We start from the raw sequence: 16,621 nt of genomic DNA on the forward strand, positions 1-16,621 counted from the left end.
TTTTCCCATTTGCTTAGAGTTTTACTTGTTACTTATGTAGGTTTTATAGGAAAATACAGTGTAGAAATATAAAAGTAAATTATCCTTAAAGAATCCTAAATTGAAATCACCCTGGGATCTAGTATGAACAGTACCAAAAAAATAAGTGCCACATTTAAGAGGCCTTATTTTCTTTGAGAGGTTAACTGAGCAGACAGTAGACAGTCCAGCACTTTGGTGAAGAAAAGGTTGAGCTAGAATTTTTTGAGAATGGTTAAACGCTATATGTATGACAAAATTCTTTAAGAATTTCCAAAATAAAGCATTTTAACTTTCACCAGAGACTAGGAAATCCCCTGTAATTTATGGGATTTTGTTTTGGTTTTGGTTTGGTTTTGGTTTTTGATGGCTGTGATTTGATTAAAAAGTAGCACTTGTGATAGAAAAGTCTTTTTCCTAGAATTTGAAGGCATGCCAACAAAATTGACAAACACTCAGCACTCTGTTTTAAGTGTGGATGGGTCATGTAGGTGGGTCTAGAGTTTTTGTTGTTTTTGTTGTTTTGCTGTTGTGTTTTGTTTTTGTTTTTGTTTTTTTTGTTGTTGTTTTTAAATTTTATTTATTTATTTATTATTTTTTTGGGTGTGTTTTGTTTCTTAACATCCCCATAGGACTGTACGCCTAGCACAGTGGTTCCTGATCTTTTTTGGTTAATCTTTGAGGAGGTGATGAAAGCTAGTGATCCTTCTCCAGAAAGTGCACATAAACACAATATTTTGCCAACAGTTTCTAGGATGGACCTCAGGTTAGAGCCTAAAAATCCTTATTTTTGTATCATTTTGGTGTATTTGTTTATGTAATATTGGGGGGTGGGTTTTTTTATTTTTTTACTTTATTGGAATGTAGTTGATTTACAATGTTGCATTAATTTCAGGTGTACAGCAAAGTGATTCAGTTATACATGTACATATATTCATTCTTCTTCAGATTCTTTACCCATATAGGTTATTAACAGGATATTGAGTAGAGTTATCTGTGCTATACAATAGGTCTTTATTGGTTATCTATTTTGTATATAATTGTGTATGATAATCCCAAGGTTCTAATTTATCCGTCCCCCCGATGTTTCCCCTTTGGTAACCATAAGTTTGCTTTCAAAATCTGAGTCTGTTTCTGTTTTGTAAATAAGTTCATTTGTATCATTTTTTAATTAGATTCCACACATGAGTGATGTCATATGATATTTGTCTTTCTCTGTCTTACTTCATTTAGCATGATAATCTCTAGGTCCATCCATGTTGCTGCAAATGGTATTATTTCATTCTTTTTTGTGGCTAATATTCCATTGTATATATGTACTGCATCTTCTTTATCCATTCATCTGTCGATGGACATTTGGGTTCCTTCCATGTCTTGGCTATTGTAAATAGTGCTGCAGTGAACATTGGGGTGTATGTATCTTTTTGAAGGATGGTTTTGTCCAGATACAGGCCCAGGAATGGAGTTGCTGGGTTATATTTTAGTTGTTTGTTTGTTTGGTTTGGTTTGGTTTTGGTTTTGGTTTTCATATTTTAGTTTTTTAAGTACACTCCATACTGCTCTCCATAGTGGTTGTTCTAACTTACATTCCCACCAACTATGTAGGAGGGTTCCTTTTCCTTCACACCCTCTCCAGCATTTATTATTTGTAGATTTTTTGATGATGGCCATTCTGGCTAGTGTGAGGCAGTACCTAATTGTAGATTTGATTTGCATCTCTCTAATAATTAGCTATGTTGAGCATCTTTTCATGTGCCTCTTGGCCACCTATGTGTCTTCTTTGGAGAAATATCTATTTAGATCTTCTGCCTATTTTTTGACTGAGTTGTTGCTTTTTTGATATTGAGCTGTATGAGCTGTTTGCATATTTTGGAAATTTTAACCTCATGGGTCACATCATTTGCAAATATTTTCTGCCATTCTGTGGGTTGTCTTTTCATTTTGTTTAATTTCCTTTGCTATGCAAAAGCTTTTTGAGGCTAGGTCCCATTTGTTTATTTTTGGTTTTATTTCCATTACTCTAGGAGATGGATCCAAAAAATATTGCTGCAGTTTATGTCAGAGAGTGTTCTGCCTATGTTCTCCTCTAAGAATTTTGTAGTATCCCATCTTACATGTAGGTTTGTAATCCATTTTGTACATGTATTTTTGTATCTGGTGTTAGAGAATATTCTAATTTCATTCTTTTACATGTAGCTGTCCATTTTTCCCTGCACCACTTATTAAAGAGACTGTCTTTTCTCCATTGTATATATTTACCTCCTTTATAATCGATTAGGTGACCATAGGTGCGTGGGTTTATCTCTGGACTGTCTGTCGTGTTCCATTGATATATATTTCTGTTTTTGTGCCAGTACCATACTGTTTTGTTTACTGTAGCTTTGTAGTATAGTCTGAAGTCAGGGAGCCTGATTCCTCCAGTTCCATTCTTCTTTCTCAAAATTTATTTGACTATTCAGGTTCTTTTGTGTTTCCATACAAGTTTAAAATTTTTTTGTTCTAATTCTATGAAAAATGCCAGTAGTTTGACAAGGATTGCACTGAATCTATATATTGCCTTGGGTAGTGTGATCATTTTAACAGTGTTAATTCTTCCAATCCAAGAACACAGTATATCTTTCCATCTGTTTGTGTCATCTTCAGTGTCTTTCAACAGTGTCTTATAGTTTTCAGAGTACAGATCTTTTGACTCCTTAGGCAGGTTTATTCCTGGGTATTTTATTCTTTTTCATGTGATGGTAAATGGGGTTGTTTCCTTAATTTCTCTTTCTGCTATTTCATTGTTAGTGTATAGAAATGCAACACATTTCTGTATATTAATTTCATAGCCTACAACTTTACTAAATTCATTAACTCTTAGAAAGGTACAATCTCCCAAGACTGAACCAGGAAGAAATAGAAAATATGAACAGACCAATTACTAGTATTGAAATTGATTCAGTAATTTAAAAACTCTCAGCAAATGAAAGTCCAAGACCAGATGGCTTCACAAGTGAATTCTACCAAACACTTAGAGAAGAGTTAACACCTATCCTTCTGCAACTATTCCAAAAAATTGCAGAGGAAGGAACACTTCTGAACTCATTCTATGAGGCCACCATCACCATGATACCAAAATCAGACAAAGATATCATAAAAAAAGAAAACTACAGGCCAGTATCACTGATGAACATAGATGCAAAAGTCCTCAACAAAACACTAGCAAAATAACTCCAACAATACATTAAAAGCATCATACACCATGATTAAGTGGGATTTGTCCCAGGGGTGCAAGGATTTTTCAGTATCCACAATCAATCAGTGTCATACACCACATTAACAAATTGAAGGATAAAAACCATATGATTATCTCAGTAGATGCAGAAAAAGCCTTTCATAAAATTCAACATTCATCTAAAGAGGGGAGGGGGAACCTCTCCAGAAAGTGGGCCTAGAGGGAATATACCTCAACACAATGGAGGCCACATATGACAAACCCACAGCTAGAGCTTAGAAACTTTCCAGGCCGTTATCTGAGTCAGTCATAATGCTCATCTCATTTTATTCCATCTTTCAGGGATCACAGTCCTATATTGTTTATTGTCCAGTGTGTGAAAACAGTTGTCTCACATATTTTGTCCACTTTTCATATTGCTTACAGTGGGACAGTAGTTTTTGTAGCTGTTTAATCCTTTGTGGAAGAAAAGTTTCTCACATGTGTTTTATTACCACAAAGGACAGTGTTATGGTTATACAGTGATAATTAATGGAAACTGGGCTGGAGGGAGAAAAATATTGATTGTGTGACTTATTCAGGACTCTCTGAATATTATTAGAAATTAATGTAATATCTTTTTTCCTACTTTATATAAAAACTTGTTTTCCAAAAATAAATATTCTTTTAGAAGTCTTTAATTTTTCTTTCTAGAAGAGGTTATGAAAAGCAAATCAACCTGTTTATAATTCATGGATGTGGTGGCAACTTGAGAATAAAGGGTAAAAGAGAAAATCCTTTAAAAGCAGCCATAATATTTATATTATAGAAATGTACCTTTGGAGTCTGATATGGTAGCCATGCTCTCAGGAACAGTTTTATAACCTTTTTTTAAATGGGAAAAAAAATTTAGGTTGGTGTCTTCCTTGGAAATGTTTATAAGAATACAGTTTCTTTGGTAATGACATGGAAAGTTCATTAGGTTTATGAGTGATTAAGTTTTTTTTAAGTCAAGAAAAAAATTAGATTTTTTTCCATTAGTGACACTTCTAATATTTTCCTTGACATGTTCTCCATTGGTCATTTTATAACCTTTTCCCATTTACCAGTATGATTCTTAATGTTTTTGATTTATGTAGAGTCCTTTTATATCTTAAAAAATGACTGTAGCATTTGTTACAGATTTTTTTCTTATTATGTTGGTTTGCCATTTTTAGTGTACTATTGAATATCAGGGTTTTCATTTTTATGTAGTCAAAATTTTACCTCTTCCTTTTTGATTTATTCTATTATTTCTAAGCCTAGAAAGCCTTATCCCTTAGAAATGAGATTAAGATTCATTACGTTTTCATGTACCTTTCATGTACAGTTTTACCTTGACTTGACTTTTTAGTATGTAATAATCTCTCTGCAAATTATCTTGGTCATTGAGTCAGAATTGGCTCTAATTTGATTTTTTTCCAAAACTGCTAATTACTTATCCTGATGCCATTTATTAAATATGCCTTTTCCTATTGATTTGTAATACCTTCTTTATCATTTATTAAACTCTTTGATGTAACAGGATCTATTTCTAGCTATCAGTTCTATTCCATTGACTTGTCTTCCTGTTTTCCTACCAATACATTACTGATTCTGATATTGTTGGCCACATAGTATGCTTCACTATATGGTATGAAGCTCCTTCCTCCTTCCCTGTCTTCCTAATCAGGAGTCATATCCATTCTCCTATTATCTTTGTCTCTCATCTGGAGGCTTTTATGTATTCTCTAGTCCCTTCTGTTACTCTTTTTCACAGCATATTTTTTTTAAATATCTGTCTATGTCCACTATCTCTATTTCTAAACATCCCATCTGACCTCTTCTCATCACACTGTATAAAACAACTTCCATTCTGATCACCATGTTGCTAAACCAAATGGACATGTCTAGTTCTCATCTTATAAGCCCTCATGACTCTGCTATTGATCACTTTATTCTCTGTGAAACACTTATCCCTTGGTTTCTGAGACTTCTATATTTCTAGCTTTTCTCCAGCTTCTGACCTCTTCTTTTCAACCTTATCATTTTCTAATTTTCGGAATTCCTCACAGCTTAATTTTTTGCCTGCTTCTCTTCTCATTTATACTCTTTTCCTAAGCCCCATTCCTCCCATCCATGACTTCAGTTATCCAGGTAACTGCTCAGCTCTAGATCTGGGGTAGCCTACTTGACATCTTAAGGACTATCTTAAAGGCACCTCAAGCTCAACATGTGCAGAATAGAGCTCATAATGTAACTATTCTACCACCTCACCTCCACCCCATAAGCCCCCTAAAACTCTAATTAATTTCTGATTAACTTCTAGGAATCCTTGTCTAAATGAAAAGCTCTACCATCTATGCAGTTCCACAACCCCCCAAAATTTAGGCATTATTCTTGACTACTCTCTCCTTCACCTTTTATAGCTAATCCAGGACTTTTTACCTGTCCATTTTAGTTACTAAATATAGCTTTAAGACTGTCCATTTTCTTCACCTCTACCACTAAAAATCCAGTTCAAGATACCATTTTTTATTTCTATTACTAAAATACCCACTTAACCAGTCTCCCCACTTAGACTCTGCCTCCTGTCAGGTTATTCCAGAAAATGCTACAGCAATATTTTCCAGACACAAATTTAATCATATTATTTCCTGCTTAAAATCATTTGGGGGCATCTTATTATTTTGAAGGCAAAAACCAAAAATTTTTTATTTAGCATAGAACTCTACCTCTACAGCCTCATTTTTTTTCACTTTATATTCACTCTCTCTGTATTCTAGATTCCTTTCCTTGAGGGTCCCCAGCTAACTTGGTTCCTTTCAACTCCAGGGGCTCTGCATATGCTTTTCCTTTTCCATACAACCTCTCCTCATGCTTTTTCTCCTGGTTAGCTCCCACATATCCTTCAAGTCCCATTTTCATCAGTTTACTTAGGGAAGCCGTCTCTGTCTTACAGTGTCCGATACCCCCATTAAACATGTGACACCATGTGCTTTTCCTTCACAGCACTTGATCACTGTCATGTCTCTGATGGAGCACACAGCGCCTGGTACTTAGTTGGCCCTCAGAGAAAATTTGGTTGAATGAATAAATGAATTAATGATTATTCTTCAAGCTAAGTTTTAGAATCATCAGGCTTTTTAGTGAAACTAAGGTTATTAATTTGGGAAAATGTGACATAACTATCAAGAAATGTTATTTTTCATTTACTTAAATCTTATTTATCACTCTTGTGGATTATACATTTCTTATTAAAGTTATCACAAACTTCTGTATTACAGACGTAATCTCTAGTGGTTATATTAAAAAGGAAACAGCAGACCCAAAATGGAGTCACTTAAGCTAAATCCCATGTTACCAAACTAAAACTTAATACGTAGAATACCTAGCGCAATTGTAGTTTCAGCCTACCCCAGGAGTGTAATCTTTAATCCGTCAACCTGGAATCACCTGGTCAGCATTAGCGAGGTAATCTGCCCTACAGGCACTTCAGTTCCCTTTAGGAAGGGAACTATTGCCTGAAACAATGCATTATTTGCTAATAATTTACTTTTTCTGCCCCCTTTCCACTTTTAAAAGCCTTTCCTTTTCTACAGCTCTGCAGAGCTCCTTTCTATTTGCTGCATAGGATGCTGTCCGATTCATGAATTTTTTAATAAAGCCAATTTGATCTTTAAATTTACTCAGTTGAATTTTTGTTGTTAAACCATTATTATTAGCATTTAGGAATTTTTCATCTTTATCCTGTAATCAACTTTCTCCTACTTTATTTAGAAGTTTACTGTTAGAAAAGTATGTTTTGTAGCTAAAGTTATTAAAATTGAAAGATTTTACGCAGTTTTTTTTTTAGGGGAGGGGCTTTGTTTGGTTTTGGTTTTGGTTTTTAACCTCTCTTGATGATAAGCTATACGTTTGGTCATAAAACTGGGGAAGGTTCTCTAGATCTTAAAGAATATTTCTTACTGAAAAGATATCTCCAGGACAGTGCCCTACCCTTGAGCATTTAACACACTGAGTTAACTGGTTTGGGAAAATTTTATACTGTAGGTAACATATATATAAAACTTAGAGCTTAAATAGGTCTTTCATATGTCATTTTGTTATTTATTCATCCCTAAACCTTTAAGGTAGGTATTATTACTGATAAAGAATTGAGTCCCAGGGACTTTAAGAAGACTTTTCCATGGTCACTAAAACTTTGAGTTACTGAACTGTTATGCCTCATTCTTTAAAGCTTATGCTGTTTCTCCTGTATCACATTGCTTTTCATTGTATGTTAAAAGCAATCTGAAAGTACTTAATTGGATTCTAAATGAGCTATAAGGTAGAAGCTTTTCTAGAATATCCCTTGTGCACATTTTTATTTTTAACATTTATATTTTTATGTTAATTATTTAGACAATCATTTTAAATTACTTTTCTTGTAGGAACCTCCAGAAATTTAGCCTTTTTGGAGACATAAGCGTTCTACAACAGCAAGGAAGTTTGTCAAATACATACCTCAGCAAGGTGGACCCTGATGGCAAAAAAATTAAACAGTAAGTTATACAGTTAGTTAGTGGAAAGGGACTCATATTAATAATTAAGTTTTTTTCTGAGAAATTATAAGATACAGTCAGAAGAGTAATGATACTTTTTTCCCGAAAAGAACATGTACCCTGGAAATGTCCTAACTATGAAATACAGTGATCAGTACATGCCATTCTATGTCATAAATCTTTAAGACAAATCAAAGAATTTGCTGGGTAATTTAAAACTGTTATTACTCTGCTTGCCTTAGCTATAACATAAGTTGTAAATCATCAGTCTTTTGTACCCTACGGGTGTAAAATGCTCCTTTACCTGAAGAACATATTCCTATATGTTTAATACTTCTTATTCGTTATATTTTTATGTGAACTTTAATGATAATATTACTTGTGGGTTGAACAGAAATCAACTGAGAGAAAACGGATCTCAACACTGTATGCCATTTCATTGCCTATTTTCAAAAGTCATTGTTAAAAGATTAGAGCTGTCTTAACAGGATCATGTGGCGTGTGTTTTCCTTACAGAATTCAGCAGCTGTTTGAAGAAATACTGAGTAATAGTAGGCAACTGAAGTGGCTGTCTTGTGGGTTTATGCTGGAAATAGTAACCCCCACATCACTGTCATCTCTCTCAAACACTATTGCCAACACCATGGAGCACCTGAGTTTACTGGACAACAATATTCCTGGTAACAGCACCCTTATCACCGCAGTAGAACTAGAGCGATTCGTGAATCTACGCTCGCTTGCCCTGGATTTCTGTGACTTTACAGCTGAGATGGCAAGAGTCTTAACCGATAACAACCATGTGCCTTTGCAGCGACTTTCTCTCCTGGTCCACAGCGTTTCCGTGATGCACAAGTCTCTGGACAACATGCCAAATGATGAGCATTGGAAAGCCTTGTCAAGAAAGAGTACCAACCTTCGGGTCTACATAATGGCTTTTGATATCAAGAGTGAAGATATGTTAAAGATTCTGAAACCCAGTATACCACTAGAGAGGATTCATTTTGACAGCTATATCACTTGTGTTTCAGGAGCTATTGTTGATCTTATATCTAGGCAGTATGACAAGTTCCTCACTCATTTTATATTAATGAATGATGTGATCGACACATCTGGTTTTCCAGATCTTAGTGACAACCGAAATGAAGATCCGTTGGTTTTATTAGCATGGAGGTGCACAAAGCTCTCTCTTCTGGCAATTCATGGTAGGTGACTTTTGTTCACTATAATTTAATACTCATAATACACTTAAAACATTTTATACCAATAAAAAGATAGCACTGACATTTATACTGGCAAGAACTCTTATTATAACAAGTTGATATGCACATTTTTATACTTTTTAATGTGTATAAAATATTCCACTTTTACAAGTGGAAAGTCATATTTCTACCCTAAGTGTTTTGTTCCAGCTCCCATGTTACTTTTTTCTTTTACCATGTGATTGATGGTATGTCACAAAAGTGGCATTTGAAATTATCTAAGAAAATATGCATATCTACCTGCAATAGATATATTTCTTCCTCTAATCATATCTCTTAAAAACATAACACAGAAGGAAGAAGAAAGATGATTTCTTTCATGCTCACTGCCTCATCGTCTAGATTCTAGGTATCAACGTATTAATTTGTTTAAAACAAGGTATCAACATGTTAACTTATTGAAACAAAATTAAAAAACAACATTTTCTAAATGATGGTCCTGTTGGCTGGGATATGCTCTTTTCTTACTGGCAGGCTTTTCATTTTACTGTGAACTATTTTCATTTGGAGAGAGCTCCTCTTCTTACAGGTTAGAAGAACATATTACTTCCTTTGTGAAACTTACAAGACATTTACAGAGTATAAAGTATAAAGTCTGTATGAACGTCTTAAATTTACTTTATTATCTGTTTCATTATTTTTGAATTAATCTTTTAGCTGCATTTGAGTCTGGGAGTGTATCTTGCTTTTCAAGTTTTGCTTGATAATTTGCCCAGTCATCAGAGACAAAGAATAGATCAATGTTGAAGGTAATAAGTAAATTAGGATTTTTTTAATAGGATGAAGAAATGGCAGGTTATTTTAAAATTAATTAAGCCAGTCCTTTTAAAGCTTTATTTATTTATTTATTTGGCCATGCCACGAGGCTTGTGGAATCTTAGTTCCCCAACCAGGGATTGAACCCAGGCCCCAACAGTGAAAGTACCAAGTCCTAACCACTGGCCCACCAGAGAATTCCCTGAAACTTTTTTCTTTAAGAAGTAAAATGTTAGCTACAACTAAAACTCCTCCACCTGTTCACCTTTATTTCTTTCCAGAGGTAACCACTATTCTAAAGTTAGTACCTACCATTCCCATGACTGTTTTATACCCGACATATTTGCTACTGACAATTAACAATTTATCTTTAAACTTTATAACTTTGGACTGTGAAGCACCATAGAAGATGACTTTTACTAATGAAAACTACCAGTTTATTATGTATTATTAATAGACATATATATGAAATAAAAATTTATTCTTTGATATAACACTATCAAAAGCTATAAAATTATACTTTAAACTTTAAATGTCTTCACTTCTACTAAATGAAGTGATATCAGAATACAATTACAGCACCTATCTGTTCACCAGCTGCAGTGATGTTCTTGGAGACAATATCAAACTTCTAGTCTTTTTTTTCCCTGAGCTAAATAACCATACTTCCTTTTTCATATTTCAGCATATTTTTAAAGGAAAAGAACCCCAAAGTGGCAAATGAGATACAAATTTGTGTAAAAGACTAACTTATAAAATAGACAAAATAAAATGCAAGGAAATGACAGTGCTTGTCTTTTGCTTGTTTTTAAGGTTACACAGTGTGGGCACACAACCTCATTGCCATTGCTCGTCTTCGTGGCTCTGATCTAAAAGTACTTGAAGTCACTGAAGAAAGCATTGATTTTGACCAAGGTGAACTGGCCGACCAGGATGTGGATCCAGTACATAACCTTATTGAGCAGGTATCCCTGGGCCTAGGTCAACCTTGGCATGCGGTCATGGACATCGAATCACTCAGTGTCTTCACTGAACCAAATCGTCATTTTTACAGAGAGATGCAAAGCTTCAGCGAAGACATTTAGCTTTTTTTAAATGTACAATTCCTGTGGTTACATATGCAAGTAGGGTCCTATTATGTTTTTTTTTTCAGTAGTGTGAATTAATCCCTTTGTGCTGTGTTTAATCAGTATTAGCTTTATAGAATTATATATGTATATTCTACTTCTTGATCAAAGAACGTAGTCGGGTATTGGTTTAGAAGTTCAAAGTGACAATGTATAGGGCTTTCACGGTTAATGGACTTGTTACCACACCTTAAGAATATACAACCGAAGGTTGTCTGAGGTTGCTGGCTAACTTTATTTTTCACTGAGTTACTCTGCCTTTTGATGTTTTTATTCTTTGTGTGTCAGAGCTCAGGAGCCAAAATATTTTTATACATATATAGATATATATCCATAGCCTGGTGGATTTGTATGCAATGTACTGCATTCATTCATTGTGACAGCATTTCATTAATTTTTATTTGAAATGGAAGCAGGGAAGACAGTCCGGTCCCAAATGAGTTACCTTTAACAGAAAAGCCAAGACTTTATAGCTTTCATTACATATATAATAGTTGATATCACCAATTACCATTCTGAATTTTGTATAGTACTAGGTTAGAACATTGCTTAATCCTTTTTTAAATGCATTTACATAAACATGAGTACTCAAAATGTTGAATTTTTTTTAACTGTATCTGACATAATTTAATTCATCAATTACATTGTACGTTCAAGTTAGCTTTTTAGCCCAGATTTCAAATAGTGGAGGAAGAAAGAAACAATATTCCAGGGTCAAACCTCCTGAAAGAATATCAAAACACAGAGTTGTAAACACACATGCTTACAAACAAACATTAGTCGTGAAATCCCTAGCAACAAGTCACTGGATTTTTCTCTGTCAGCGTGCGTGTCAGCTGCCAAAGAATAGATTTAACTGAAGAAGTGCCCACATGCTGGCAGGGGCCGGCCCACTCTGGCCAGCCAGATACTGCTAGATTGTAATATTTAAGGTCGAATTTCGACCTGTGGTACACAGCTGTGCTGTGGCTCAGTCAGCAACCTCAGAACTCTGAAAAAAAAAACAAAACAAACAAAAAAAAAAAACCATGCACCTGTTTCACTGTGAATAGTGAATGTAAAGGAAAGAAAGGAAAAACTGAAAGCTTGTTCTATCACAGGTATGAGCTGCTATGATACATGAAGAACATTCCATGAAGTATGTTTTAAAACCTTGTTATATCTGAGAGGCTTTAAAAGCCGACTTAACTGTTTCAGGGCAACCGCGGTACAGACGTGGTCTCTGTGAGACTTCCACCTGACCCCAGTTTTAAGTGGTACGAATGTTGTGCATTTAATGTTAAAGGACAGTCTGCAATAATAAAGTAAGTAGCCAACGTGGGTGCCCAGCAGTGCTGAGACCTGGCTGCTCTATTGTAAGCTTTGGAAACACAATTTATGCAACAGATGTCCAGATATGATTCTATTTATGGAAAAAGTTTATATGTATTTTACAAATGGTTTTACCATCTTATATTAAAATGACCTTTTGACAGGTGTGCACTGTTTTGTCTCCAGTGAGCACATACCATGCGGATTTTATATGTACATCAGTAGTGTGAATCCACTGGCACAGTGTGTGTAAATGCCAGATGTGGTGAGATTTTATCTTATAAATGTGATCAGATAAAATAACTCCTGACAGAAACTGTAAGGAAACCAGCTGAATGTTTGACCTGATGACTGATGTTGTATGGTTTATGTTAAATGTATATTCTTTTAATCAATGAATAAAGCATTAAAAAGTGATCATTGTAACATTTTATTCATGAAGCATGAAAACCTTCAGTGTTAAATAAACTGTAATAATTCCTATAATGCGTATAATCATGCTAGCTCCTACTGTTGTCTGGTGCAGCAAAGCTTAAATTTGAGAATATATCATAAAAACTATAGGCAGAATAATTTGGAGGGTTTTAATTTTTTTTAACTCACTATAGTAAAACAAGTTTAAAAGCAAACAACAGACTAAAACATAAGCTTAAAAGCAAACAACAGACTGGTTAGCACAAAATGCAACTGTATTATGCATTTAGATTACTGATATTGTAAAACTTAATTTATAGACTATAGGGACTTCTTATTTTTAAAAATTCCTCTACTACATGAAAAAATACTTCAGTATGCCAGTACTAGATAGTTCTTAAACCCCTTTACTGCTTTAGTTTGGCTTTGTAATCTCCATTCTCGGTTGTTGAGACCAAGACCCTCTCTCCTCCCCTAATCGTTCCAGACACTGCCTCTTCCAAGCACTGCCTCATCATGGAATAATCTGGTGTTCACAAAGGACTGTCATTATACCTATTGCTCCCTTATTTCATGGACACATCTAACTCCTTTGGATAAGTCAACATGTCTATGTATTTAAAATACCAAAACAGTACCCAAAGTATGTGAAAAAAGAAAGTCTATTTATATATATGTAGTATACAAGTGAAGTTGTATATAGTAAAGCACTAAACTGGGAGTGTCAGCCTCTGTTTTCTCCACTAAGCTCTGACTCTAATGCTACATGAGCACAGACTCTTCCTTCAGCCTCAGTTTCCGCATCTGTGAAATGAGGGATTCACCTTGGTTATCTAAAACTCTGATTCTTCATTGAAGGTTTCAGCTCGTTAGCCTGACAACTTATAGACATGTACAAGATCATCTTTGAACAAACGTATTAAATATTTTCAGAACACAGCTTACTAAACAATATGAAATTTATATATCTAAAATTACTTTCCCATTTCCTCCACTGCCCTGGGAATAAAGAATTTGGGAGTTGGTAGGGTGGGGCTTGGGAAGGACAGCGTGCTTATGATTGAACACATAGATTCAGCAATTAACTTGCTTGGGGCTTATACGATAGCACGAACCAGACTGGATTGTTACGAAGCCAGTAATATTAAATAGTGCTAATGGATTAATATACAGCAGGTGTGAATAATACCCAACAGTCACACCACATTGTCTCTATCAATGCTTCCTAAGCTTTTGCTTGTCCTGACACACAGAAAATATTACGCAGCATATTCCTTCAAACTAGAAGGAACTGAAGCAAAAAAAAAAAAAAAAAAAATCAGTGTTTTATTATACAATTGATGAGAAAAATAAAATGCAGAGAATTGAATCTGTATAGAACTTACAAATAAAATCTTGTCAAATGTTTTAACTTATAACCTATTAAAAATTTTAATATTACCACCAAGAGAGACACCCCACAAATGGGTGATAATTTTTAAACCTTTCTGTCCCCAACATTCAAACATCTATGCAGCTGAAATTATACTTATGAAATCTAACAGCTCTAAATGTAATGGAAGGTGTAATGTTGAGATTTCTTATGTAATGTAAGTTGATTTCAAATTCAAGTGATTTTCTTTCACTACAACTATTTCAAAATAATGATGAAGCTCTAATTTGTACATACATAACCCTGCTGCTAGTTTAGCCACCGTTGAGAGTACACATCAGCCACCAACACATAGAAGTATCTGATTTGTATGAAAATCCAAGGCCTGCACCTTCACACCCACCAGGTACCTCTGGAGCTTCACATCTGGGCTTCCCACCTGCTCTTCGCACACCTGGAGCATACTTTTCTCACAGCATCATAGACCCTTGTCCATGATGGACAGTGAAACACTCTGCACCTGGCAAGGGAGAAGTGAGAGCCTGGGTACAATCACAGGCACACATCACTCTGGTACAATTACAATTATAATGCTATAGTAATTCCAATGCTATAGCAATTGCAGTGCTATAGTATAATGCTAAAATACCCACCACCATTCATCTGTTTTAAAGATGCAATAAGCTCCTGATCATTTGGAAATTTTACATCATTTTCCTCCTTAAACCCATATATTGTATCAGTTATTAATTTATTGCCTTAGCTCTGAAGGCACCCTTCAATATATGTGCTCCAATAATGGAACTCCTTTAAGTAACACACCTTTAAAGTCAGCACAATGTTAAGTTTTCCAGTAAGGGCCATGGGGGATATGGTAGAAGGCAGTTCTCCTGTAGTTCCCAGGACAGGCCAGAGTAGGCAGCCTAGATATAAGACTTGCAGTGGAGCCTCTCCCAGCCATGGTCCCTGTGCCATCTTGCAATCTCAGCCTGACCTTCCTTCACACAGAAACCAGAGCTGCTGTACAGCTCATATGCTTTGAAGTCCTCCTGCCTGCACTCCCATTCCCTGCCCTGAGCAGCCTGCATATCACATGTGGCCCACCCACTGGCTCTGAAGGCCTTCCCATCCCTGGCATCTACACTCCCACTGCACACCCAGTGCCAGTGGTAGCTGTTCACCAGCTCCCCACCTGCATCCTGGATAGTGCCTATTGCTTGCTCAGCATCTCCAGACCAGCTCAGGCTTTGTGGAACCAGCGATCTTCTCTGCTACCCTGTGGGCTGAAACACCTTCACCAGAGAGGGCTGAACCCCTTCCAAGTTTGTCCTACCATGAGTGTCCTCCCTCAACTCTAGGGGGCCATACACAGTTTCCTCACATTTCATAATTATTATCACAGTTAATAATTTTTTTTAATAAATTATTTATTGGCTGCATTGGGTCTTCGTTGCTGCACATGGGCTTTCTCTAGTTGCAGCAAGCAGGGGCTACTCTTCATTTTGTGGTGCGTGAGCTCCTCATTTTGATGGCTTCTCTTGTTGGAGAGCATGGGCTCTAAGCATGCAGGCCTCAGTAGTTGTGGCACATGGGCTCAACAGTTGTGACTCACAGGCTCTAGAGCGCAGGTTCAATAGTTGTGGCACATGGGCTCAGTTGATCCATGGCATGTGGAATCTTCCCAGACCAGGGCTCGAACCTGTGTCCCCTGCATTGACAGGTGGATTCTTAACCACTGTGCCACCAACAATTCTTTATATTAAATTTTCCCTGTTTAAACTGCTGTGTGCTTTGTCTCCTGATTTGACCCAGACTGCTACATACATCTTTCTAACTATCCCACAGCTTTTTATGCAAATACAGTCTTTCATTACTTATATATTTTCTGCAACAAAAATGTAGAATTTAAAATGTATGATTATTTTCTTAAAAGCCATGTTACATTTTTTCTCCTAGATTTTATACATATTAAATATGCATAAACATTATAAATTTAATATAAATATTATAAATTTAAATTAGTATAAAGAATAACCTTACTAGAACTGCATTTCTTAGTGAAATAGTTAAGGCTGGGTCTTTTTTTTTTTTTTTCTTTTCCCAAATTGTTCATACTCCATGGATGAATATTACTTGCTCCTGAAATGAGTCAGGTCCATCATTCATCCTATTCCTACTTTCATTTTTATAAACACAAGTGCTAAAAACTCTTTTTCACATAAAGAAGTAGATGAGAAGTTTTGTTATAGCAATGTCACTCATTCTTTGAACTTCTGAGGTTTTAGGACCAAAAAAAAGCACTGGTCTATTACCAGAAATTATTTTAGATAAGTCAATTGGTTGAAAGCAATCTTTAGAGTTATTCACTTTCTCAGCGCTGACACCAATATTTCAAATTGTCTCTAGCTCCGGAGGTTTACACACCTTAGTATGATGCATCATCGTAAAACTAGGACCAGCTTAAAAGTCTGTGCACATTTTATACATGGGAGAAGGGTAAGTGCAAAATGAAGAGTAGGAAAGGAGAATCTGCACCTTGTTCACAAGTTCTTTCTTAGGCAGAATAGCTTCGAAGAAGAATATACATGGAAGGTGAAATTCTGTGAATT

General features: G+C 35.5%; 1 protein-coding gene across 2 annotated transcripts in view; it reads left to right on the top strand.

Moving 5' to 3' along the window:
* Positions 1 to 12,636, top strand: part of FBXO33 (F-box protein 33) — a 28,864-nt gene extending 16,228 nt beyond the window's left edge. Inside the window, exons 2-4 of one of the 2 annotated variants that reach the window (XM_057722560.1) lie at positions 7,663 to 7,773; positions 8,290 to 8,975; positions 10,602 to 12,636. In XM_057722560.1, coding sequence (XP_057578543.1) covers positions 7,663 to 7,773; positions 8,290 to 8,975; positions 10,602 to 10,873 — 1,069 coding nt within the window. In that variant the 3' untranslated portion in view covers positions 10,874 to 12,636. The remainder of the gene's footprint in view (positions 1 to 7,662; positions 7,774 to 8,289; positions 8,976 to 10,601) is intronic. The other variant, XM_057722561.1, reaches the window with a different exon arrangement.
* The last annotated feature ends 3,985 nt before the right edge of the window (positions 12,637 to 16,621 follow it).

Source organism: Hippopotamus amphibius, chromosome 2, assembly GCF_030028045.1.
Source record: "Hippopotamus amphibius kiboko isolate mHipAmp2 chromosome 2, mHipAmp2.hap2, whole genome shotgun sequence".
Lineage (NCBI taxonomy): Eukaryota > Metazoa > Chordata > Mammalia > Artiodactyla > Hippopotamidae > Hippopotamus > Hippopotamus amphibius.